Source organism: Ornithorhynchus anatinus, chromosome 5, assembly GCF_004115215.2.
Source record: "Ornithorhynchus anatinus isolate Pmale09 chromosome 5, mOrnAna1.pri.v4, whole genome shotgun sequence".
NCBI lineage: Eukaryota > Metazoa > Chordata > Mammalia > Monotremata > Ornithorhynchidae > Ornithorhynchus > Ornithorhynchus anatinus.
The window spans coordinates 104,377,542-104,404,918 of record NC_041732.1 but is presented as its reverse complement, the minus strand read 5'-3'; the positions used below and the strand labels follow the sequence as shown (position 1 = coordinate 104,404,918).

Below are 27,377 nucleotides of genomic sequence, written 5' to 3'. Positions count from 1 at the left end.
CTACCCAACAACGAGCTCACAGTCTAATACTAATAATGATAATGTTGGTATTTGTTAAGCGCTTACTATGTGCCGAGCACTGTTCTAGAGGGGGGGAGTCAGACCACAAAACACGTCAACAGGCATCAATAGCATCAACATATATAACCCAGCTCTGGCATTTGCTTGCCGTGTGACAAAACAAAAACTTCTCACCGTCGGCTTTAAAGCCGACCATCCCCCGGCCCCCTCCTACCTCCCCTCCCTTCTCGCCTCCTCCCTCGCCGCCCGCACGCTCCGCTCTTCTACTGCTGATCTTCTCACTATACAAAATGCAACAACTAAAAAACCCAGGCAAAAGGCCCTCCCAATCATAATACGTAGGTCCCAACCCAGAGTCAATTAAAAAAAGAAAATAAAGAGCAAAAAAACCTCTCTCTCTGGTACGTTTGCCCTTCTTCCCCCCTCCCCTTTACGACGTGATTTTCGCAAAGACGAGGACGGTGCCTTTCTGTTCTTTCCACACTTGAGCGTACTTAATCTCAAATAATAAACATTCCACGAACAGGCCTTTCCCCGTCCCTAAACACCCTAAAAGACTGGTTTAATTAGACTGCCTCATCGGTAGCATCACACCACCTCTATAAAGAAACCGACCCTCGGGTTGCCAAGAGCAAAAACCCATCACAGCAGAAGTGGGTAAAAAAGAGCCGGGCGTCACGGATATTTCTTTAGTCTGAAAAGCCACCAATTCTGCGGCTCCGAAAAGCAGCTCCGGAAAGATAAAAGGAGCGAGGGCGGATCCAGAAAGAGGGATTTCCCTCCCGGAACGTAAGCAGGACGTTTTCAATCCGTCGACTGTATTTATGGAGCGCTTAGGCAGAGCGCTGTCCTAAGCGTTTGGGAGAGTCCAATACAACAGCACCGGTAGATATGATTTCGGCCCACAAGGAGCTTACAGTCCAGAGAAGAAATAAAATTTATTCTTTCAATGTCTGTCTCCCCCTCAAGACTGCACGCTCACTGTGGGCAGGGAGCACATCTGCTAATTTTTGTATCGCACTTCCCGGACTGCTTAGTTGAGCGTTCTGCACGTAGTGAGTGCTCAATAAATAATAATGTTGGTATTTGTTAAGCGCTTACTATGTGCAGAGCAGCGTTCTAAGCGCTGGGGTAGATACAAGGTAATCAGGTTGTCCCACGTGAGGCTGTCTTAATCCCCATTTTCCAGATGAGGTCACTGAGGCCCAGAGAAGTGAAGTGACTTGCCCACCGTCACCCAGCTGACAAGGGGCAGAGGAGGGATTCGAACCCATGACCCCTGACTCCCAAGCCCGGGCTCTTTCCACTGAGCCACGCTGCTTCTCAATAATGCTAGTATTTGTTAAGCGTTTACTACGTGCAGAGCACTGTTCTAAGCACTGGGGTAGATACAGGGACATCAGGTTGTCCCACCGTGCTTGATTGATGGATGAATAAATAAGAAAATGAGAGCTGTGTTCACAAGTCTGTGGGGTTGAGAATGGGGCCAGCGCTTAGAACAGTGCTTGGCACATAGTATGGGAAGCAGCGTGGCTCAGTGGAAAGAGCCTGGACTTCGGAGTGAGAGGTCATGGGTTCGACTCCCGGCTCTGCCACTTGTCAGCTGTGGGACCGCGGGCGAGTCGCTTCACTTCTCTGGGCCTCAGTGACCTCATCTGTAAAATGGGGATTAACTGTGAGCCTCACGCGGGACAACCTGATGACCCTGTATCTCCCCCAGCGCTTAGAACAGTGCTCTGCACGTAGTAAGCGCTTAACAAATACTATCATTATTGTTAATATCAAAAGCTTAAAGGGGGCAGAGCTAAGTGCAGAGATGACGTAAAAGGAGAGTCACAGATAAGAGGGCTTAATCTTGGAGTCGCCTCCATATTGTTTTTAAGTGCTTACTACGTACCAAGCACTGTTCTAAGCGCTGGGGTAGATTCAAGTTCATCAGGTAGGACCCAATCCCTGTCCCTCAAGGGGCTCACAGTCTACATAAGAAGGACAAGAGAGAGCGCAATTCGAATCTTGTTCATTGCAAGCACAGAAAATCCAAATCTTTTTTTAAAAATGTGAGTTCTCCTTCTCTCACTTGTTTTGGAAGCCCAGACTAGAGTGATAATAATAATAATAATAATAATAATAATAATATTGCCATTTGTTAAGCGCTTACTACGTGCAGAGCACTATTCTAAGCGCTGGGGGAGATACAGGGTCATCAGGTTGTCCCACATGAGGCTCAGTCTTCATCCCCATTTTACAGATGAGGGAACTGAGGCCCAGAGAAGTGAAGTGACTTGCCCACAGTCACACAGCTGACAAGTGGCAGAGCCAGGATAGTGCGTGGCACACAGTGAGCGCTCAACAAATACCATAATTATCATCATTCTTAATAATAATAATAACGTTGGTATTTGTTAAGCGCTTACTACGTGCAGAGCACTGTTCTAAGCGCTGGGGGAGATACAGGGGAATCGGGTTGTCCCACGGGAGGCTCACGGTCTTCATCCCCCTTTGACAGATGAGGTCACTGAGGCCCAGAGAAGCGAAGTGACTTGCCCACAGTCACACCGCTGACAAGGGGCAGATCCGGGATTCGAACCCGTGACCTCTGACTCCCAAGCCCGGGCTCTTTCCACTGAGCCACGCTGCTTCATTCATTCAGTGGTATTTATTGAGTGCTTACTGTGTGCAGAGCACTGTACTAACGGCTTGGGAGAGGATGAGAGAACAAGAAACAGACATTCCCTGCCCACAATGAGCTTCCGGTCTAGAGACCAAGGTTATGTCAAGTGAATGGGCTCAGAAGGCCAATATGAAAAATGGCACTGGGAAAAATCACCGTGGCCTAGTGGAAAGAGCCCAGGCCTGGGAATCAAAAGATCTGGGTTCCAATCTCGACTCCGCCACTTAATAATAATGATTATTACGGGCCAGGCACGGTACTAAGCGCTGGGGTGGATCCAAGCAAATCGGGTGGGACCCAGTCCCTGTCCCACGTGGGGCTCCCGGTCTCCCTCCCCATTTTCCACATATGAGGCACAGAGAAGTGAGGTTACTTGGCCAAGGTCACACAGCAGGCAAGTCGCTTGACTTCTCGGGGCCTCCATTTCCTCATCTGTAAAATGGGGACTCAACACCCTTTTTCCTTCCCCGTAAGAAAAGAGAAAAAAAGATAAAATCTCACCAGACATCAAAGAGTTGCCTCATTTTGGAGAAGAGCTAGCTTTAATCATCGACCAACAAATGGGACTTATGGAACGCTTCCTGTTGCAAAGCACTACGGGGAAGCACCTAATAAGCTCTACATTTCCTCTCTCTCGATTGATTCTGCCTGGGGTCGAAAAATATCCTCTCCCGCCCCGGCTTCCGATGCAATTTTCCTGCCCTGAGGTGAGGAGGACAGGTTCTGGAGGCACGAAGGAAAGGTTGGGGAAAAGTTCAAAGAATTCCCCGACCGGGACGGGCTTTCTCCGGCAAGCCAGGGGAATCCAGGGGACAATTCCACTTTCCCGGCTCTAGACCGGAAGTTCCTTGCGGGCAGGGGACATAATTACGGAATAAGTTGTATTGGACTCTACCTAAGCGCTTCTTTATGTGTCGATAGTATTTGTTAAGCGCCTCCTATGTGCCAGTCACTGCATTAAGCTCTGGGGTAGATCCAAGACCATCAGGTTGGTACAGTGCTCTGCACACAGTAAGCGCTCAATAAATACGATTGAATGAATGAATGAATGTCTGTCTCCCCCCCTTTCTAGACTCCGAGCCAGTCGTGGGCAGGGATCGACTCTCTTTGTTGCCGAATTGTACTTTCCAAGCGCTTGGTAGAATGCTCTGCACACAGTAAGCGCTCAATAAATACAACCGAATGAGAAAATAATAATAATGCTGGTATTTGTTAAGCGCTTACTAGAAAAATGAAGGTGGACACAGTCACTGTCCCACTTGAGTCACGGTCTCAATCCCCGTTTTTCAGATGAGATAAATGGAGGCACGGAGGAAGTGAAGTAATAATGTTGGTATTTGTTACGCGCTTACTCTGTGCAGAGCCCTGTTCTAAGCGCTGGGGGAGATACAGGGTCATCGGGTTGTCCCACGTGAGGCTCACAGTTAATCCCCGTTTTACAGATGAGGTCAGCGAGGCACAGAGAAGTGAAGCGACTCGCCCACGGTCACACAGCTGACAAGTGGCAGAGCCGGGAGTCGAGCCCATGACCTATGACTCCGAAGCCCAGGCTCTTTCCACTGAGCCACGCCGCTTCCCAAGTGACTCACCTAAGGTCACACGGCAGACAGGTGGCAGAGCCGGGGATTAGAACCCAGGTCCTTAGGACTGCCCGGCCCAAGCTCCAGCCACTAGGCCTCTGCACACAGTAAGTGCTCAATAAATACCACTGATTGACTGATTCCCCTTCAGAGCTGCCTAGTGGAGAGACCACAGGTCTGGGAGTCAGAAGGACTTGGGTTCTAATCCTGACTCCATCCCTTGTCTGCTGTGTGGCCTCGGGCAAGCCACTTCACGTCTCTGCGCCTCGGCTCTCTCACCTGTAAAAATGAGGATTAAGAGCCCCATTAATCCAGGGACTGTATCCATCCTGATTTGCTTGTATTCGCCCAGCGCCCAGCACAGTGCCTGGCATGTAGTGAGCACTTAACAATACAATTATCATTTTTAGTTTTTCAATTGGCTGGGGAGTCCAAGAGGCCAAATCAGTCAACTGGTGGCATTTACTGAGCGCTTACTAGGTGTCTCTGATTTTTGCGTAACCAAAATTGTAAAATAAAAACAAATCATTCACAGAGGACACTGGTCTTTGGAATTCTCAGTCTCGGGACACACTGGGAAGGAAATGATCCAAAAAAATATTCCTTTTTAATTACCAGTAGAGTCAAAGTTGGCTCTTCCTCGCTTCGTGTTCACCACAGATTCTGACCGGGAGAACATAATACAACAAGCTCACGGAGAGTCCAGGGAGCAAGTCGGGAATCTACAGCCTGGCCTAGCCCGGGAGTCAGAAGGTCATGGGTTCTAATCCCGGCTCTGCCTCTTGTCTGCTGTGTGACCTTGGGCAAGTCCCTTCACTTCTCTGTGCCTCAGTTACCTCATCTGTCAAATGGGGATTAAAAAAACGGCGAGCCCCACGTGGGACAAACTGATCACCTTGTATCCCCCAGCGCTTAGAACTGTGCTCTGCACATAGTAAGCGCTTAACAAATAGCATGGCTCAGTGGAAAGGGCACGGTCTTTGGAGTCAGAGGTCACGGGTTCTAATCCTGGCTCTGCCTCTTGTCTGCTGTGTGACCTTGGGCAAGTCCCTTCACTTCTCTGTGCCTCAGTTACCTCATCTGTCAAATGGGGATTAAAAAAACGGTGAGCCCCACGTGGGACAAACTGATCACCTTGCATCCCCCAGCGCTTAGAACAGTGCTCTGCACATAGTAAGCGCTTAACAAATACCACAATTTATTTGCTCTGTTTCAGACTGAGCCCCCCTTTTCCTCAGCTCCCCCTCCCCTCCACGTCACCTCGACTCGCTCCCTTTGCTCTCCCCCCGCTCCCCGCCCCACACTACTTAATTCTATTTATTAGCGTGCCTCACTGGAAGGAGCCCGGGCTTTGGAGTCAGAGGTCATGGGTTCGAACCCCAGCTCTGCCACTTGTCAGCTGTGTGACTTTGGGCAAGTCACTTCACTTCTCGGTGCCTCAGTTACCTCATCTGTAAAATGGGGATCAACTGTGAGCCCCACGTGGGACAACCTGATTCCCCTGTGTCTACCCCAGAGCTTAGAACAGTGTTCGGCACATAGTAAGTGCTTAACAAATACCAACATTATTATTATTCTAAATATTTATATTTATATTGACACCTGCTTACTTGTTTTGATGTGTATAGATCTATAATTCTATTTATTTCTATTGATGCCTGTTTCCCGGTTCCGATGTCAGTGCTCTGCACATAGTAAGCGCTCAATACGTACTATTGAATGAATGTCTGTCTCCCCCCTTCTAGACTCTAAGCCCGGTGTGGGCAGGGATTGTCTCTCTTTACTGCTGAATTATACTTTGAAGCGCTTAGTACAGTAAGTGCTCAATAAATACGACTGAATGAACGTTTCCTCACTTATCTCATCTGGAAAATGGGGATGGAGACCACGAGCCCCACGTGGGACACGGACTGTGTCCATCCCGGTTTGTCTGGATCCATCCCGGCGCTTAGCACTGTGTCCGGCACATAGTAAGCGCTGAACAAACGCCATTATTAATATTACAGGTTCAAGAAGAGCCTAAGGAGGAAATCCTGACTCACCGCCATCCCGGCGTGGTAACTTGTTCCGCAGGCGATGAGGATTAAACGCCGACATCTCTGGATCTCCTTGATGTGATCCTTTAAACCGCCCAAGTTGACTGAAATAAAAGTTCGATTTTTCTTTTAATTCAACGGCCCTAGTCGGGACCTAAGCGGAGTCGTTTAACCCGAGTGCGGTTAAAACCTTATTTTGGGATTATTGGAGAACACAGTTAAGTTCCCCCTTAAGCTGGTGTCGACGGCGAGATGGATGAGATGGATGTGAGTGAGGTTGGCTTTGGAGGAGCGGAGTGTGCGGGGCCGGGATGGAGGAGGAGAGGAGGGAGGGGAGGGAGGAGGGGGCCGGAGGATGGACGGATTTAAAGTCGACGGGGACGAGTTTCTGTTTGACGTGGAGGTGGATGGACGACTCCTGAAGGGTCTTGAGGGGCGGGGAGACACGGACTGAACGTTTCTGTGGAAAAATGATGCGGGCAACGGGTGTAATGTGGACTAGAGCGGGGAGAGACAGGAGGCCGGGAGGTCAGCCAGGAGGCCGATGCCGTCATCAAAGCGGGAGATAATAATACTGATAAACGATGGTATTCGTTAAGCGCTACGTGCTTTCGACGCACTGGAGTGGATACAAGGTTATCCCCTGTGGGAATCACAGTCTTCATCCCCATTTTCCAGAGGAGGGAACTGAGGCCCAGAGAAGCGAAGTGACTTGCCCGAGGTCCCACAGCGGACGAGTGGCGGAGCCGGGAGTCGAACCCACGACCCCCGACTCCCAAGCCCGGGCTCTTGCCACGAAGCCACGCCGCTTCGAAGTGCTTGGATCAACGTGGTGGCGGTAAGGATGGAGAGGAAAGGGGAGGGATTGGAGGGATGTTGCGATGGTAAAACAGGCAGGATTTGATGACGTATTGAATATGTGGGTTGAAGGGGAGCTATGAGTCGAGGAGAAGGCCTAGGTGACGGGCTGGGGGAGGCGGGGAGGACGGTGGTGCCGTCTACAGTGGTGGGAAAGGCAGGGGGAGGATGGGGTTTGGGTGGGAAGATGAGGAGCTCTGGTCTGGACACCTTAAATTGGAGGTGATGAGGGGGGGACAGCCACGTGGCGAGGCCCCGAAGGCAGGAGGAGACGCAAAACTGCAGAGAGGGAGAGCGATAGGGGCTGGAGATTTGGGAATCATCCATAATATTTATGGTACTTGTTAAGCGCATAATATGTGCCAACTATTCTTAATATATTATTAATATCTTTAATTCTAGAGTATTCTTATAATAATATATTATTATAGTTTATATTATATATATTACATGTGCTTAATATGCGCCAAGCACCGGGGTAGATCATAATAATTATATTTGTTAAGCGCTTAACTATGTGCCAGGCGGTAGGGGGGATACAAGCAGATCGGGTTGGACCCGGTCCCTGTCCCCCGTGGGGCTCACAGTCTCCATCTCCATTTTACAGATGAGGGAACTGAGGCCCAGAGAAGTGAAGTGACTGGCCCAAAGTCACACAGCTGACAAGTGGCGGAGGCGGGATTAGAACCCTTGACCTTGACTCCCAGGCTTGGGCTCTTTCCACTGTGCCAAACTGCTTCTCAGCCAAGCTGCTTCTCAATTATTATTATTATTATTAGTCATATTTATTGAGCGCTTAGTGCATGCAAAGTTAATCAGGCTGGACACACACTCTCAATCCCCATTTTACAGATGAGGGAACTGAGGCCCAGAGAAATGAAGCGACTTGCCGAAGGTCACCCAGCAGACATGTGGCGGAGCCGGAATTAGAACCAAGGTCCTCCTGACTCGCAAGCCCAGGCTCTATCCTGGGAAGCAGCGTGGCTCAGTGGAAAGAGCCCGGGCTTGGGAGTTAGAGGTCATGGGTTCGAATCCCGGCTCTGCCCCTTGTCAGCTGTGTGACTGTGGGCAAGTCACTTCACTTCTCTGGGCCTCGGTTCCCTCATCTGGAAACTGGGGACTAAGACCGGGAGCCTCACGTGGGACAACCTGATGACCCTGTATCTCCCCCAGCGCTTAGAAGAGTGCTCGGCACATAGTAAGCGCTTAACAAATACCAACATTATTATTATTATTATCATCCACTAAGCCATGCTGCTTCTTCACTGGATTAAGAGTGTGAGCCCCACATGGGACAGGGATTGTGTCCAACCTGATTATCTTGTCTCTATCCCCAGCGCTTAGTACAGTCCCTGGCCCGTAGTAAGTGCCTAACAAATACCACAAAAAAGCCAAAAACACACATTCACAGAGGTCAGCGGAGTTCTCCGTCTCGAGATACAATGAGCAGGAAGCAAATAACAAACGATTCTCCTTTAAATACCCGTTGTGGGCAGGGATCGTCTCTGTTGATGAACTGTACTTTCCCAGCGCTTAGCTCAGTGCTCTACACACAGTAAGCGCTCAATAAATACCACCGAATGACCGAAGGAGTGAAATACCAGTATAGTCGTCGAAGTTGACTCTTCCCCTCATCGTGTTCACCACGGATTCTGGTTGCTCAAAAATCTCCTTCTGCATGAACGAACTGAAGTTGCCTAAAAGCGTGAAAAGCACAACGGGTCGTTAGGGCAAGACAATCATTTCTAGAGCTGGAGATTTCTAGATTTCACGGCGCCGGATGAGAAAACTTCATTATTCCACGCGAAGCAGAGGGTGCCCTGTTCCGTCATAAAAGACGCTCCATTAAACACGTCCCACCGGAGGGTGACTTGCCCGGGTTTACATTTCAAAAAAGGAAAGAGTAAAAGCCACCATCGAATTCTACGAGCCTTTTTTTTACACGGGGCAACGCCTGAAGAGATGATAACAACAATCATTATTATGGTATTAAGCGCTTACTATGTGCTGAGGGATCGGTGAGGGGTTAGCAGGATTTAAAGCAGCGCGGCCCAGTGGAAAGAGCCCAGGCCTGCTAGTCTGAAGGACCTGGGTTCTAATCCCGGGCTCCGCCACATGTCTGCTGGGTGACCTTGGGCAAGTCACTTTGCCTCTCTGGGCCTCAGTTCCCTCATCTGTAAAAGGGGGACTGGGACTGTGAGGCCCAAAGGTGACAGGGACTGAGTCCAACCTGCTTAGCTTGTAGCAACCCCAGCGTTTAGAACAGTGCTTGACTGACGCACAGTAAGCACTTACCTAATAAAATCATCATTACTACTAATGCCTGACATTAAACTATTCTTCTATTATTATTATTATGGTATTTGTTAAGCGCTTACTATGTGCCTAACACTGTTCTAAGCGCTGGGGGGATACAAGGTGATTAGGTTGTCCCCCGTGGGGCTCCCAGTCTTCATCCCCATTTTACAGATGAGGCCACTGAGCCCCAGAGAAGTGAAGTGACTGGCTCAAAGTCTCACAGTGGACAAGTGGCAGAGCCGGGATTAGAACCCATGTCCTCTAACTCCCAAGCCCGGGCTCTTGCCACTGAGCCACGCTGCTAATGAAGCACCTACTATGTGCCAGGCACGGTACTGGGAGAGCCGTGGAAAAAACACACTATACCAAAATGATGACGATGACAAGTAACGTGGCCTAATGGCTAGGGCCCAGGCCTGGGAGTCACCAGCATCTGAATCTGGCCCAGAGAAGTGAAGTGACTTGCCCACAGTCACACAGCAGACAAGTGGCAGAGTTGGCACTCGAACCCATGACCTCTGACTCCCAAGCCCAGGCTCTTTCCACTGAGTCACGCCGCTTCTCGTAAGCCCCATGTGGGACAGGGACGGGGTCAGACCTGATGACCCCGTATCTACCCCGGCGCTTAGAACAGTTCCTGGCACGTGGTAAGCACAAAAACACCACAATTATTATTATTCATTCTTTAATTCCAACATAATGAGCGCTTACTGGGTGCAGATCGATTGGGAAGTGCAATATAACAATATCCCCATTATTATTCAATCATATTTATTGAGCACTTACTGTGTGCAGAGTACAACATAACAGCAGTATATAAGTAATTAGTATTAAATTAGTATTAACTACCCCAATATCACAATTACTATTATTCAGTCGATCGTATTTATTGAGTGTTTACTGTGTGCAATGCACAACACTATTATATTATTATTAAATTAGTATTAACTACTCCAATACCACAATTATCCATTCACAATCATATTTATTGAGTGTGTACTGTGTGCAGAGCGCTTGGGAGAGTAAAACATTATATTATTATTTGAGCTCGTTGTGGGCAGGACTTATTATTATTAAATTACTATTAACTACTCCTATACCACGATTATCCATTCAATCATATTTACTGAGCACGTACTGTGTGCAGAGCGCTTGGGAGAGTGAAACATTATATTATTATTTGAGCTCATTGTGGGCAGGACTTACTATTATTAAATTACTACTAACTACTCCTATACCACAATTACTATTATTATCCATTCATTCAATCATATTTATTGAGCAAGTACTGTGTGTAGAGCGCTTGGGAGAATACAGCATTATATTATTATTTGAGCTCTTTGTGGGCAGGACTTATTATTAAATCAGTATTAACTACTTCAATACCACAATCTCTATTATTATCCATTATTCAATCATATTTATTGAGCGTGTACTGTGTGCAGAGCGCTTGGGAGAGTAAAACATTATATTATTATTTGAGCTTGTTGTGGACAGGACTTCTTATTATTAAATTAGTATTAACTACTTCAATACCACAATTACTATTATTATCCTTTCATTCAGTCATATTTATTGAGCGCGTACTGCGTGCAGAGCGCTTGGGAGAATACAACATAATATTATTATTTGACCTCGTTGTGGGCAGGACTTATTATTATTAAATTAGTATTAACTACTCCGATACCACAATTATCCATTCACAATCATATTTATTGAGCGGGTACTGTGTGCACAGCACTTGGAGGAGTACAACATTATATCATTATTTGAGCTCATTGTGGGCACGACTTATTATTATTAAATTAATGTTGGTATTTGTTAAGCGCTTACTAGGTGCAGAGCACTGTTCTAAGCGCTGGGAGAGATACAGGGTAATCAGGTTGTCCCACGTGAGGCTCAAAGTTAATCCCCATTTTAAAGATGAGGGAACTGAGGCCCAGAGAAGTGAAGTGACTTGCCCACAGTCACACAGCTGCCAAATGGCAGAGCTGGGATTCGAACCCATGACCTCTGACTCCCAAGCCTGGGCTCTTTCCACTGCTTCCCACCATTATTAACTACTTCAATACCACAATTACTATTACTATTCATTCATTCAATCATATTTACTGAGCGCCTACTGGGCGCACAGCACTTCAGAGAGAACAACAATAGCATATTTTTTGAGCTCGTTGTGGGCAGGACTTATGATTAAATTAGTATCAACTACTCCAATACCACAATTACTATTATTATCCATTCACTCAATCATATTTATTGAGCGCTTACTGTGTGCCGAGCGCTTGGGAGAGGACAATACAACAATATTATATTATTATTTGAGCTCCTTGTGGCAGGAATGTGTCTATTTGTTGTCTTACAGTACTCTCAAGCACGAAGTACAGTGCTTTGCGCACAGTAAGCGCTCAATAAATACGACTGGATTAGTTATCATTAACCATTAATCTCCCCCGGTGCTCAATACGGCGCCTGGCACAGCGTAAGAATTTTTAACAAATAGAGGAGCAGCGTGTTTTGGTGGAAAGAGGCCGGGCTTGGGAGTCAGAGGTCGTGGGTTCGAATCCCGGCTCTGCCACTTGTCAGCTGGGTGACTGTGGGCAAGTCACTTCACTTCTGTGGGCCTCGGTTCCCTCATCTGTAAAATGGGGATGAAGACTGTGAGCCCCATGTGGGACCATATGATCACCTTGTATAATAATAATACTGTTGGTATTTGTTAAGCGCTTACTATGTGCCGAGCACCGTTCTAAGCGCTGGGGAAGATACAAGGTAATCAGGTTGTCCCACGTGAGGCTAGTCTTCATCCCCATTTTACAGCTCAGGTAACTGAGAGGAACAGAAAAGTGAGGTGACTTGCCCAAGGTCACCCAGAAGACAAGGGGCAGAGCCGGGATTAGAACCCACGTCCTCCGACTCCCAAGCCCGGGCTCTTGCCATTGAGCCACGGTATCCTCCCCAGTGCTTCGAACAGTGCTTGTAAGCGCTTAACAAATGCCATCATTATTATTATTGCCCTAATTATTACAATTGTTATTAAATACCATAAATAATTTTATTTTTTTTTTAAATCAAAAGGAGAGAGCGCGGGACGGCCGAGAGGCACTGACCCTTCATGATCTGCTGGAGCTCCATCTGCAGGGTCTGCACGGCCCGGCCGGGGTGGTCTCCCGCCGTGCGCTTGATCCGGTGGATGGACAGGCGGCCCTCCACCACCGCCGCCACGTCGTCGTCCTCCAGGAAGATCACGCGGTTGGTGTGCTCGATCACGGCGCTGCCGGGGGGGGGGGGGCGGGAGGAGGGTTAGAATAAATAAATAATAAGGTTACTCTGTGCCGAGCACTGTTCTAAGCGCTGGGGGAGATACAGGGCCATCAGGTTGGCCCACGTGAGGCTCACGGGCTTCATCCTCCTTTCACAGATGAGGAAACTGAGGCACAGAGAAGGGACTCGCCCACAGTCACCCAGCTGACAAGTGGCAGAGCCGGGATTGGAACTCGTGACCTCTGACTCCCAAGCCCAGGCTCTTGCCACGGAGCCACGCTGCTTCTCCCCTCCAGCGCCCGGTGCGATGACGACGGTGGGCCCGATTCGCCTCAGGGGTTGGCGCAGAGTTAAGCGCTTAAAAGCACGAGAAGCAGCGTGGCTCCGTGGAAAAGCGCGGACTTGGGAGTCAGAGGTCGTGGGTTCTAATCCCAGCCCTATCACTTGTCAGCTGTGGGACTGTGGGCAGGTCATTTAACTTCTCTGGGCCTCAGTGACCTCATCTGCAAAATGGGGATGAAGACCGCGAGCCCCACCTGGGACAACCTGATCACCTTGTATCTCCCCCAGCGCTTAGAACAGTGCTTGGCACATAGTAAGCGCTTAACAAATACCATCATTATTATTATTAAAAAATACCACAGTTATGGCGACAACGACGGTAGGCCGATTCGTCTCAGGGTATGGGGCATAGCGTGGCTCGGAGGAAAGAGCCCGGGCTTGGGAGTCAGAGGTCATGGGTTCGAATCGCGGCTCTGCCCCTTGTCAGCTGGGTGACTAGGTCACGCGTTCGACTCCCGGCTCTGCCACTTGTCAGCTGGGTGACTGTGGGAAAGTCACTTAACTTCTCTGGGCCTCAGTTACCTCATCTGTAAAATGGGGATTAACTGTGAGCCTCACATGGGACAACCTGATTACCCTGTATCTACCCCAGCGTTTAGAACAGTGCTCTGCACATAGTAAGCGTTTACCAAATACCAACATTATTATTATTATTAAAAAATACCAGTTATGGCGACGACAGTAGGCCCTGATTCACTCTAGTGTTTGCCGCATAGTTAGCGCTTAAAAGACACAGCAGTTACCGTGAGGATGAGGATGACGCTAGGCCCTGATTCATGTTTGTGCATAGTAAGCGCCTAAAATAATAATAATAATAATGTTGGTATTTTGTTAAGCCCTTACTATATGCAGAGCACCGTTGTAAGCGCTGGGGGAGATACAGGGTCATCAGGTTGTCCCACATGAGGCTTACAGTTAATCCCCATTTTACAGATGGGGTCACTGAGGCACCAAGAATAATCATGTTGGTACTTGTTAAGCGCTTACTATGTGCAGAGCACTGTTCTAAGCACTGGGGTAGATACAGGGTCATCAGGTTGTCCCCCGTGAGGCTCACAGTTAATCCCCATTTTCCAGATGAGGTCACTGAGGGCCAGAGAAATGAAGTGACTTGCCCACAGTCACCCAGCTGACAAGCGGCAGAGCGGGCATTCGAACCCATGCCCTCTGACTCCCAAGCCCGGGCTCTTGCCACTGAGCCACGCTGCTTCTCTAAAAAAACACCCCGGCTATCACCGCGACGACACCAGCGGTCCCGCTTCACCAACCGCAGTTTCTACGTTCCTCGGCACCGCAACGGACTGAAAAGAAATTCTCTTCCTCTCCACAGAAGGGGCCTCACGGAAAGGGAAGGCGTCCACTGACTGTTGGAGCGGACCCTCCCGGGCGCTTAGTACAGCGCTCCGCCCAGAGTAAGGGCTCGATAAATCCGGGGGACAAGACACGGGGGAGACTCACCTGGCGTCGGAAGCAAAGTAATATTCCACGGCTTTTTCCTCCACGGGGAAGAGGCAGGTTGTGCTGTCCACCCTGGAGAGGCCGCAGCTCCCCTTCTTGTCTTTGCCTGGGATGTGATAGACGCCATCAACGGAAGTCTCGCTCGCGTCCCACGTGAAAAGAAGAGCCACGGCCCCCCGAGTCCAGTACCAACATGAAGCGAGGGCGGCAAGGAAGCGGCCTGGCCTTGGGAGTCGGGAGGACCTGGGTTCTAATCCCGACTGCGCCCCTTGTCTGCCTGGTGACCCTGGGAAGTCGCTTCACTCCTCGGGGCCTCAGTTCCCTCAGCTGGAAAATGGGGACGGAGACCGGGGTCCCCACCTGGGACCGAGGACTGGGTCCAGTCTCATTTGCTCGCGTCCACCCCAGCGCTTAGCATAGCGTCTGGCACACGATAAGCGCTTAACGAATACCACATTTATCAGTAGTGGTATCTGGGCCTCAGTTCCCTCAGCTGGAAAATGGGGATTATTTGACGGGGAGACCCATGGGGGACAGGGGCTGGGTCCAACCTGATTAGCTTGGGTCTACCCCCAGCGCTTAGTACAGTGCCTGGAACAGAGTAAGTGCTTCATAAATACCGTAAAAAACCCAAAATGCTCTGCCTTGTGAGGGGAGGGACTACTCTGAGGGGAAACCTTGCTCGGTGTCCCAGACTGAGCCTTCTCTCTTGGCAACCATCTTGCTCTACGGGCCACCGACCCAGGGGAAAATCTGAATTGGTGGCCACCCTTCAACTTAAACCGGTCACTTTCCAAGTGGCTAGAACCCGGGAGTCAGAAGGACCTGGGTTCTGATCTCGGCTCGTCAGCTGGGTGACCTTGGGCAAGTCACTTCAGTGGGCCTCAGTTCCCTCGTCTGTAAAATGGAGGTGAAGATTGTGAGCTCCATGTGAGACACAGACTGTAACCATCCTGATTAGCTTGTATCTGCCCCAGGTTCTTAGTACAGGGTCCGGCACATAGTAAGCGCCGAACAAATTCCATAAAATAGTAGGAAGAGAAAGATAAACTATAAATTTAGGGCCTAGGGTTGTGAGCTGGGGTGATTTTCCAGGTCTTACTACTACTGATAATGATATTTCTTAAGCGCTTACTATAATAAACCGGAGAATCCATTTTTGTAGGTTAGAGGAACAATACATAAACGTGTGTCCCCATCTTCCGGAAAGACCCCGTCAATGATTTTCATAACAATAATGTTGGTATTTGTTAAGCGCTTCCTTTGTGCAGAGCACCGTTCTAAGCGCTGGGGGAGATACAGGGTCATCAGGTTGTCCCACGTGAGGGTCACAGTTAATCCCCATTTTCCAGATGAGGGACCTGAGGCACAGAGAAGTTAAGTGACTTGCCCCCCAGTCACACAGCTGACAAGTGGCAGAGCTGGGATCCCTTTCATCCCTTGTTTTAGTGCTGTGTGTTTTGGTTCTTATTCATGTTTGCAATTGGTCATTTCCCAGGGCCTTCTAAATCTATGAAAGATTGGTTATTCTACGAGACCACGTAGGGCTCGTGGTTTAAATCCCCATTTTGCAGATGAGAGAACTGAGGCCCAGAGACGTGAAGTGACTACAGCAGACGAGCGGCAGAGCCGGGATTAGAACCCAAATCCTTTGATTCCCAGAAAATGAAAAGGAACCGCGGAACCGGATGAATCTGTATTTCACCCAGCCACCTGCACATAGGAAGTGTTTAAATAAATGGAGGAGAAAAAGCAACTTTCACTTCCACTTAAAAACTCCCCTGACTCAGATTCTGCCGACCAACTGACAGACAGGGAGAGATCTTATTTCACTGCATTTTTACGAGAGAAAAAACAAATAATTAGCGGCAGAGTTGGCCTCTAACATTTGCCTCTAGGTATTGAGAGGCAGCACGACCTAGTGTGAAGACCCCGGGCCTGGGAATCAAAGGATTTGGGTTCTAATCCCGGCTCTGCCGCTCGTCTGCTGTAGTCACTTGACGTCTCTGGGCCTCAGTTCCCTCATTCCAGCGCTTAGTCCAGTGCTCTGCACAGACTAAGCGCTCAATAAATGCTATTGAATGAATCTGTAAAAGGGGGATTTAAACCGTGAGCCTTATGTGAGACAAGGATCGTGACCCATCCAATGATCTCCTATCTGACCCCGCCCGGCACTAATAAGCGCTTTATAAATACCCCAACTATTATTATTATTTGGGTGCAGATCTCTTACGACGACAGGTGTAAACTTAAGCTGCTCCAGTACTCCGGAACACCTACGCCATTGGCAGGACAGCCAACCCTCCTTGCACGTATGTACATTTCCCTTTACACGAAACCGGTTTCCGTGAAGATGTGGAGATGAATCCCACATCTCCGAATTTTCAACGCTATCTGAGAGCGACCCAACGTCCTTGGATAAGTCTATTTCCCTGAAAGCATAAGTCTATTTCCCTGAAAGCACGCTGACGTGCTGGTGCACGAGTGGGTACCTCGTCTCCCCGTCTCTGCAGAGGATGAAAGAACGACCACCCTAACGTATCTTTAAAACCGTCTCTTCATGTTGGTACTTTTTCCAAGAAGAAGGAAAGTCAGTTAAACCATCAGTCCCGTCCCCACTTATTGTGCAGTTCAAAGATCAACTCCGAAAACCGAGGATAAAAAGGGCACCAGGACCACAGAGAGTTACTAAAAATAAAATAAATTTTCCGGCCCTACCTCCCAGCTCGTGATTATAAGAGGCATGCAAATTTTCCTTCCACGTCTCAAGACTGTTCACCATCGTCGTTTACTGTGCAGCTATTGCTTTCCATGGACCGGGGCCATTTTTTCCTCGCACGGTTTAGGAGGCTAATGCGTTTCAGGTGCAGTCCCGAAAGCATTCTGCCTTAAGAATAATAATAATAACTGTAGTATTTGCTAAGTGCTTACTATATGCCAGGCACTGTACTAAGCGCCGGGGTGGACCCGAGCAAATCATGTCCTTGTCCCCGTGGGGCTCAAAGTCTCAATCCCCACTTTCCAGATGAGGTCACTGAGGACCAGAGAATAATAATAATAATAATGTTGGTATTTGGGCTTCTCTAGAATAATAATAATGATGATGTTGATATTTGTTAAGCGCTTACTATGTGCGGAACACTGTTCTAAGCGCTGGGGGAGATACCGGGGAATCAGGTCGTCCCACGTGAGGCTCACAGTTAATCCCCATTTTACAGATGAGGGAACGGAGGCCCAGAGAAGTGAAGTGACTTGCCCCCAGTCACCCAGGTGCCAAGTGGCAGAGCCGGGAGTCGAACCCCATGACCTCGGACTCCCAAGCCCAGGCTCTTTCCACTGAGCCACGCTGCTACCCTAGAGAAGCCAAGTGACTTGCCCAAGGCCACAGAGCAGACAAGGGGCGGAGCCGGGATTAGAACCCACGACCCGTGACTCCCAGGCCTGGCCTCTGGCCACTCCGCCAGGCTGCTTCTGCCTTATAGTCTAGGTTTTTTCCATTTTGGCGGGCTTCACAAGGGGCTCGATTCGATATTTCTTCTACACTTAAGTCTTTGCCGAATATCGCCCAAAGCAAAGAGCGGTTTCCACTGAGGAAACGATTTTCCAAAGGAATTCTCCTCCGGCACAACGATCTTCCGGCGACACCTCCTGGTTAGGCCAGTGCTCTGCACGCAGTGAGCGCTCAATAAATACTATTAAATGAGTAAGAATGCAATGGATAAATCAAAAACCCAAAAGTCTGCGTGTTTTAGTTATTTTGGGGAATGGGAAGGTTTTTCCTCCCACTTGGCTAAGTCCGGAGAAGCGGCATAACGGCTTGCGGCCCGGCCTTGGACTAAGGGGATCGTGGGTTCTAATCCCGGTAGCGTGGCTTAGTGGCAAGAGCCCGGGCTTGGGAGTCACAGGTCGTGGGTTCTAATCCCGGCTCTGCCAGCTGTGTGACTCTGGGCCAGTCACTTCGCTTCTCTGTGCCTCAGTGACCTCATCTGGAAAATGGGGATGAGCGCTGCGAGCCCCACGTGGGACAACCTGATGACCCTGTATCTCCCCCAGCGCTCAGAACAGTGCTCGGCACAGAGTCATTATTATTACTGTCTGCTGTGTGACCTTGGGCAAGTCCTTTTACTTCTCTGTGCTTCGGTTCCCTCGTCTGTCAAATGAGGATGGAGACTGCGAGCCCCACGTGGGGCAGGCACTGGGTCAGGACGATTTGCTCGAACCCACCCCAGCGCTTAGTACAGTGCTTGCCATATAGAGTAGACACTTTACAAATATTATTACTAGTAATAAAGCACATTGGAAGAATCTTGACGCAATCTGGAAATCACCAGATCAAAAATCAGTCGATAAGATGGGTCGGTGTGATACCGAACAGAGAAGCCCAACCCGTCGTGGGCAGGGATTGTCTCTCTTGGTCGCCGAAGTGCAGTTTCCAAGTGCTTAGTACAGTGTTCTGCACACGGTAAGCGCTCAATAAATATGACTGAACGAATGAATGAATGAATCGGGCCTATAGACTTTTTTTTCCTTTAGATTGCAATAGTGACAGACAAATGACGTGGTGTTCAGTTTCCTTATCATCATTTCTTCCCCGCTCCTTCTTTTAAAAAGAGAATTTTAGCATTAAGGTACATGTGAAGAAGGCATCTTCTTCTTGTTTTATGGATATTCCATCCATAGAATGCTCAATAGTTTGCAAAGCTGAAAGTGCAATACAGAAAAAAAAAAAAAAAAAGACACTTCAGAAGCGAACGGTAGAACTAAAACTTCCAAGAGAAAAAGTTCAATAAATACTAGAAGCACTTCTAAGAGTTAAACGGCAACGAAGAAGAGAAACATCCGCTCAAAGTGGGTGAGTTATTCCAACCAAGACCGCCCGAAAAATGCAGCCCCGACCCGGCTCTCTTCCTCGTCGAGGAGTTTGCCGAAAGACTTCGTGGGACCGTCGGCCCGCGATGTGGAACGGCACGTCATTTTAGCAGCCGTTCGGGCCAAATCGCGAACCATCGATGGCGTTGGCGAGCGCTTCCACTGTGCAGAGCGCTTCGATAATAATGTTGGTATGTGTTAAGCGCTTCCTATGTGCCGAGCACTGTTCTAAGCGCTGGGGGAGATACAGAAGATAGAGAAGCAGCGTGGTTCAGTGGAAAGAGCCCGGGCTGGGGAGTCAGAGGTCATGGGGTTCGACTCCCGGCTCTGCCACTTGTCAGCCGTGTGACCGTGGGCGAGTCATTTCACTTCTCTGGGCCTCGGTTCCCTCATCTGTAAAATGGGGATTAACTGTGAGCCTCAAGTGGGACAACCCGATGACCCTGTATCTTCCCCAGCGCTTAGAACGGTGCTCTGCACATAGTAAGCGCTTAACAAATACCAACATTATTACACAGGGTCATCAGGTTGTCCCACGTGAGGCTCACACTTTACCACGTGCTTGGGAGAGTCAGATGTAACAGGGCGGGCAGACACGGTCCCTGCTCACAAGGAGCCGAGAGTCCGGAGAAGCAGCGGGCCTCAGTGGCGAGAGCCCGGGCTCGGGAGTCGGAGGACGTGGGTTCGAATCCCAGCCTCCACTTGCCCGCTGTGTGACCTCGGGCGAGCCGCCTTACTTCTCCTCTGCGCCTCGGTGACCTCGACTGTAAAGTGGGGATTCAGGATGCGAGCCCCACGTGGGACCACCTGATGGCCTTGTATCTATCCCAGGGCTTAGAACAGTGCTTGGCACAGAGTAAGTGCTTAACATACACCATCATCATCATTATTATTAGAGGGGGAGGCTGACATTAATCGGGATAAATGATGGACAGGGTCATGAGCGGTGTTGGGCTGAGTGGGTGGTGCAACAAGGGAGCAGATTCAAAGGGCGAGGATGACACAGAAGGGAATCGGTACGATCTGTTGCCGATTTATATTTTCCAAGCCTTTAGTCCAGTGCTCTGCACGCTGTCAGCGCTCAACAAATCAGCGTAGCTCAGTGGAAAGAGCCCGGGCTTGGGAGTCAGAGATCATGGGTTCAAATCCCAGCTCTGCCACTTGTCAGCTGTGTGACTGTGGGCAAGTCACTTCACTTCTGTGCCTCAGTTACCTCATCTGTAAAATGGGGATTAATAATAATAATAATAATAATAATGTTGGTATTTGTTAAGCGCTTACTATGTGCCGAGCACTGTTCTAAGCGCTGGGACAGAGACAGGGGAATCAGATTGTCCCACGTGGGGCTCACAGTCTTAATCCCCATTTTACAGATGAGGTAACTGAGGCACCGAGAAGTTAAGTGACTTGCCCAAAGTCACACAGCTGACAAGTGATAGAGCGGGGATTCGAACCCATGACCTCTTACTCCAAAAAACGTGCTCTTGCCACTGAGCCACGCTGATTCCGATTAACTGTGAGCCCCACGTGGGACAACCCGATTGGCCTGTATCTCCCCCAGCGCTTAGAACAGTGCTCTGCACGTAGTAAGCGCGTAACAAATACCAATAAATACGGCTGAATGCATGAATGGAAGGAGGGTCTCCCACGGGGCCTAATTTGTGCCTTGCAAAGTCACGTTGACCCTGAAATTCAGAAACAATTTCAACATTCTGTAAGAGGAAAATGGAGAAGAAAAGCCAAGTACTAAATGGTTCGGCGGCTAGATTTATTCAGTCGTATTTACTGAGCACTTAGTGGGTGCAGAGCACTGTACTAAGCGCTTGGGACAGTACCATATAACAAGAGACAAATTCCCTGTCCACAATGAGCTTATGGTCGAGAGGATCAACTCCATAGGCATTTTCCAACTCCTGCTCGTTGAGGGCAGGATACGTGTCTACCAACTGTTACCTCGGACTCTTCCAAGAGCTAGGTAGAGTGCTCTGCACATAGTAGGCGCTCAATCCACATCCCCGATCGAAAAGAAAGAACTTTACCTGTCATCGAAATCACAGGAAGAAGATCCTCGCGCGTCATCTTGAAAGAATATTCCCTGGACGCGCACAGTTGAGGGGAAACTTGTATTTTTCGAACCGCACGACTACAGTTTCCGATAAGGTGGGAGGGAGGCGGAACGGTTACCCACCGCGGCACATAGTAAGTGCGTAACAAATACCACAATTATTATTATTATTATTACTTTACCTGTCCGGTACAATATCGGGATGTGGTCAGTGGAGAGTTTGTGTTCGCTGCGAACTCCAATCAACAGGGGGCTTCCCCTCCTGCAGACGGAAAAATCAATCAATCGATCGATCGTCTGAGGAGCGGCCAGGCCGAGTGGCTAGAGCCCGGCCCTGGGAGCCGGGAGGACCTGGGTTCTAATCCCGGCTCCGCCACATGTCCGCTGTGTGACCTCAGGCAAACCACTTCACTTCTCTGGGACTCAGTTCCCTCATCTGTAAAATGGGGATTAAGACTGGGAGCTCCGTGTGGGACAGGGACTGTTTCTAACCTAACCTGTATCTACCCCAGCGCTTAGAAGAGTGCTTGGTACATAGTAAGCGCTTAACAAGTTCCATAATTATTATTACTATCTCTCGCCCCTCTAGACTGTAAACTCATTGTGGGCAGGGAATGTGTCTACTGTCATATCGTCCTCTCCCAGACGCTCAGTACCGTGCTCTGCACACAGTAAGCGCTCAATAAATATGACCGAATGAATGAACTACTTACTGAGCGCTTTGTGTGTGGAGGACACCATACTACGAGACGGAACAAGAGGGAACAGCAGTTTGAAAGAGGTAACTTCAGTGCACCCATTTTATTCTGGTTGAGCAACTGTCTTCGGAGAATATTAAAAATTTAAGACTCGTTAACTCAGGCAACCCAACCGGTCTCTCCAAAGAGAAAAAAGTAGGTGGTATCGGAATAATAATGATGGTATTTGTTAAGCGCTTACTATGTGCCACGCACTGTTCTAAGCACCGAGGTAGAGCTGGGCCAACCCGATTACCCTGTATAATAATGTCGGTATTTGTTAAGCACTTACTATGTGCCGAGCACTGTTCTAAGCGCTGGGGTAGACCCGGGGAAATCAGGTTGTCCCCCGTGGGGCTCACAGTCTTCATCCCCATTTTACAGATGAGGTAACTGAGGCACCGAGAAGTGAAGTGACTTGCCCAAAGTCACACAGCTGATAAGTGGCGGAGCCGGCATTCAAACCCATGACCTCTGACTCCAAAGCCCGTGCTCTTTCCACTGAGCCACGCTGCTTCTCTCTATCTCCCCCAGCGCTCAGAACAGTGCTTCATTATTATTATACAAGGTCATCAGGTTGTCTCACTGTCTTAATCCCCATTTTACAGATGAGGGAACTGAGGCACGGAGAAGCAAAGTGACTTGCCCGAGGTCACAGAGCAGACAGGTGGAGGAACCGGGATTAGAACCCGCGTCCTCTGCCTCCCAAACCCGTCCGATTAAGTAGAAATTACAGGCGGTAGCCTAGACCAATTAAAGGAACTGGGGCAACTTGGGATATTCTGTTGGTCAAGAAGGAGAGGAGTTCTCTAAACTACCCCAAATTCAGGAAACTGTCATTTTGACCAAATTCCACTGAAGCAGAGAAGCAGCGTGGCTCAGTGGAAAGAGCCCGGGTTTAGGAGTCAGAGGTCATGGGTTCTGGGCCTGTCACTCCCCTTCTTAAACACCTCCAGTGGTTGCCTGTCGACCTCCGCTCCAAACAAAGACTCCTCGCTCTGGGCTTCGAGGCCGTCCGTCCCCTCGCCCCTTCCCACCTCTCCTCCCGTCTCTCTTTCCACCGGCCACCCCGCACGCTCCGCTCCTCCGCCGCCCGCCTCCTCGCCGGCCCTCGGTCTCGCCCGTCCCGCCGTCGACCCCCGGGCCGCGTCCTCCCGCGGTCCCGGAACGCCCTCCTTCCTCACCTCCGACAATCTAATTGTCTTCCCCTCGTCAAATCCCTAATTAAAGCTCACCTCCTCCGAGAGGCCTTCCCACACCGAGATCCCCCCTTTTTCCCTCTGCTCCCTCTACCCCCCCTTCACCTCTCCGCAACTAAACCCTCTTCTCCCCACTTTCCCTCTCTTCCTCCCCCTCTCCCGTCCCACCACCTCGGCACTGTCCGCTCGACCGTCTGTATCTTCATCACCCTATTTATTTTGTTTAATGAGATGTACATCGCCCTGATTCTATTTATTTGCCATTGTTTTTATGAGATGTTCTTCTCCTCGACTCTATCGCCATCGTTCTCGTCTGCCCGTCTCCCCCGATTAAACCGTAGGCCCGTCAAAGGGCAGGGACTGTCTATCTGTTGCCGATATGTACGTTCCCAGCACTTAGTCCAGTGCTCTGCACATAGTAAGCGCTCAATAAATACTATTGAATGAATGAATGAATAATCCCGGCTCCACCACCTGTCAGCTGTGTGACTTTGGGCAAGTCACTTCACTTCTGGGTGCCGCAGTGACCTCATCTGTCAAATGGGGATTAAGACTGTGAGCCTCATGTTGGGACAACCTGATTTCCCTGTATCTCCCCCAGCGCTTAGAACAGCGCTCGGCACACAGTAAGCGCTTAACAAATACCAACATTATTATTATTATTATTAACTTGGCAGACACACAACAAGCCCTCCTTCATTTGGACTCCACTAAATCCACAATCCGTGATCATCAGAAGCCACGTGTGGCCTAGTGGAAAGAGCCGGGGCCTGGGAGTCGGCAGGTCCCGGGTTCGAATGCCGGCTCTGCCGCCAGTCTGTTGTGTGACCGGGCTCCCAAGCCCGGGCTCTTTCCACTAAGCCACGCTGCTTCTCTTACCTCACTTGTCTCACAGGAGACAAGTGGCGGAGGGAGAATTAGAACCCACGACCTTCTGACTCCCAAAGAAAAGCAGACACCTGGCATTGACTGAACACCATCAAAACCTCAGAAGTAAAATTGGTCAGATTTCAGATTGTGACTGTGAGCCGTACAGGGGTCATAGTTAATTCTCACCTGTATATTCTCTCCCAGCGCTTAGCGCTTCGCTAAGCTTCAGTTCCCTCATTTGAAAAATGGGGATTAAGATGGTCAGCCCCATGTGGGACAGGGACCGTGTCCAACCTGTTCAGTTTTCACCTACCCCAGGTGCCTGGCTCGTAGTAAGGGCTTAAATACCATGCTTGTAATTATTAAATACACAAAAATATTTAATTTCACCTTAAATACCATGCTTATTAAATACAAAAAAAAAATAATCATCTGACCCCGTTTCCTCCCTTCGCATTATTTAACGCTACCAGAAAGAGCCAGGCTTTAAAATAGAAATACACAAAAGCCACCCTGGGTTAACAGAACCTCAGCTAAGTCTGGCCGCAGGAAACATGATGAGGCTACATTTACATTCATTCAACGGTATTTATTGAGCGCTTAGAGCACTGTACTAGGCGCTTGGAACGTACAGCTGGGCAACAGAGAGAGACAATCCCTGCCCAACGACGGGCTCACGGTCTAAAAGGGGGAGCCAGACAGCGAAACCAATTACTGAACTCCTGGTGCCAGGCTTCGAGGATTTACAAATAAAATGCCCTGAGGGGAATTATAATTAATATTTGTGGTATTTGTAAAGCGCTTATTACATGCCAGGCACAGTACTAAGCATTGGGGTGGAGACCAGCAGATTCATTCATTCATTCAATAGTATTTATTGGGCGCTTACTATGTGCAGAGCACTGGACTAAGTGCTTGGAATGGACAAAGCGGCAACAGATCGAGACAGTCCCTGCCCTGTGACGGGCTTACGGTCTAATCGGGGGATTAGTTAATTCTCACCTGTAAATTCTCTCCCAGCGCTTAGTACAGTGCTCTGCACACAGCTGGCACTTAATACATCAGGAAGCAGCATGGCCTAATGGAAAGAGCCCAGGCCCGGGCGTCAGAGGAGACGGGTTCTAATCCCAGCTCCACTAGTCTACTGTGTGACCTCGGGCAAATCAATTAACGAAGCCTCGTGACTCAGTGGAAAGGGCCCGGGTTTGGGAGTCAGAGGTCTTGGGTTCTAATCCCGACTCCGCCACCTGTCAGCTGTGTGACTTTGGACAAGTCACTTCACTTCTCGGTGCTTCAGTTCCCTCATCTTCTTGGCACATAGTAAGCACTTACATACTATTATTATCTAAAATGGGGATTAAGTCTGTTAAAAAAATAAAATTTAAAAAAATATGGTGGTATTTGTTAAGCGCTTACTACGTGCAAAGCACTGTTCTAAGCGCTGGGGTAGATACAGGGTCATCAGGTTGTCCCATGTGGGGCTCACAGTTTTACTCCCCATTTTACAGATGAGGTCACTGAGGCCCGGAGAAGTTAAGTGACTTGCCCAAAGTCACACAGCTGGCAAGTGGCGGAGCCGGGATTCGAACCCATGAACTCTGACTTCCAAGCCCGGGCTCTTGCCACTGTACCACGAACCCCATGTGGGGACAATCTGATGACTTTATAACCACCCCAAGGCTTAGGACAGTGCTTGCACATAGTAGGCGTTTATAACAAATGCCACTTTTATTATTATTATCATTCTCTGTGCCTCAGTTCCCTCATCTTTGAAAAATGGGGATTAAGAGTATGAGCCCACTGTGGGACGGGGTCAGTGTCCATCCCGATTACCCTGTCTCTACCCCAGTGCTGAAAACAGTGCTTGGCACATACTAAGCAAATGCCATAATTATTATCATCGGAGAAGCAGCGTGGCTCAGTGGAAAGAGCCCAGGCTTGGGAGTCAGAGGTCCTGGGTTCTAATCCCAGCTCCGCCACTTAAAGGCAGTGTGCCTTTGGGCCAGTCACTTCACTTCTCTGTGCCTCAGTGACCTCATCTGTACAATGGGGATGAAGACTGTGAGCCTCACCTGGGACAACCTACTTACCCTGTATCTAACCCAGTGCTTAGAGCAGTGCTTGGCATACAGTAAGCACTTAACAAATACCATCATTGTTATTATTACTTCACTGGGCCTCAGTTTCCTCATTGGTAAAATGGGAGTTAATAATAATAATAATAATGTTGATATTTGTTAAGCGTTTACTATGTGCAGAGCACTGTTCTAAGCGCTGGGGGAGATACAGGTTAATCAGGTTGTCCCCCGTGGGGCTCCCAGTCTTCATCCCCATTTTCCAGATGAGGTCAATGAGGCCTAGAGAAGTGAAGTGACTTGCCCACAGTCACACAGTTGACAAGTGGCGGAGCCGGGATTCGAATCCATGACATCTGACTCCCAAGCCCGAGCTCTTTCCACTGAGCCACGCTGCTAATACCATCATTATTTTTATTATTACCATGATCATTCTTAGTATCATAGCACCCTCCGCCACTTGTCTGCTGTGTGACCTCGGGCAAGTCACTTGACTTCGCTGGGCCGCATTTCCCTCATCTGGAAAACGGGAATTAGGACCGGGTCCAACCTTCTGAGTTTGTATCTGCCCAGAGTTGAGTGCAGTGCCTGGCACAGAGTAAGTGCTTAACAAATACCAATTAAAAAACAAAAAAGCAAAAAAAAAAAAAAAAAGGAAATCAGTACCTGGTGCCTACCGCTTGTCCAGGATAATGGACGCTTTTAAACACAAGTGCAAAAGCACCTTCCTAAGGAGAAAAAGAAAATGTAGAAAAATTGTTTTATTATAACAGTAATAACAATTATATTACTATTTACATAATGATTAATGTAATGTTATAATGATATGATATTGCAATATATTATAATATGTTATATTGTATATTGTCAATATTTTATTATATATAATATATGCTATGTTGTATGGCTATCATAATAATTGTGATAATAAATTCTAGTGGTATAATTATATCATTGATAATAATTATAACAGTAATAATAGCATTTACGAAGCTCTAGCAACCTCTATCTCGTCACCGACCTCTCTCTACGCA

At 48.8% G+C, this 27,377-nt stretch overlaps 1 protein-coding gene across 2 annotated transcripts in view; it reads right to left on the bottom strand.

Annotated features, from left to right (window-relative positions):
- GFPT1 (glutamine--fructose-6-phosphate transaminase 1) overlaps positions 1-27,377 on the bottom strand; it is a 107,430-nt gene that overhangs the window by 30,870 nt on the left and 49,183 nt on the right. The window contains exons 7-13 of one of the 2 annotated variants that reach the window (XM_029066395.2): positions 27,010-27,071; positions 21,645-21,724; positions 19,161-19,229; positions 14,529-14,634; positions 12,575-12,738; positions 8,768-8,863; positions 6,315-6,412 (exon numbers count right to left, since the gene is read on the bottom strand). In XM_029066395.2, coding sequence (XP_028922228.1) covers positions 6,315-6,412; positions 8,768-8,863; positions 12,575-12,738; positions 14,529-14,634; positions 19,161-19,229; positions 21,645-21,724; positions 27,010-27,071 — 675 coding nt within the window. The remainder of the gene's footprint in view (positions 1-6,314; positions 6,413-8,767; positions 8,864-12,574; positions 12,739-14,528; positions 14,635-19,160; positions 19,230-21,644; positions 21,725-27,009; positions 27,072-27,377) is intronic. The other variant, XM_029066397.2, reaches the window with a different exon arrangement.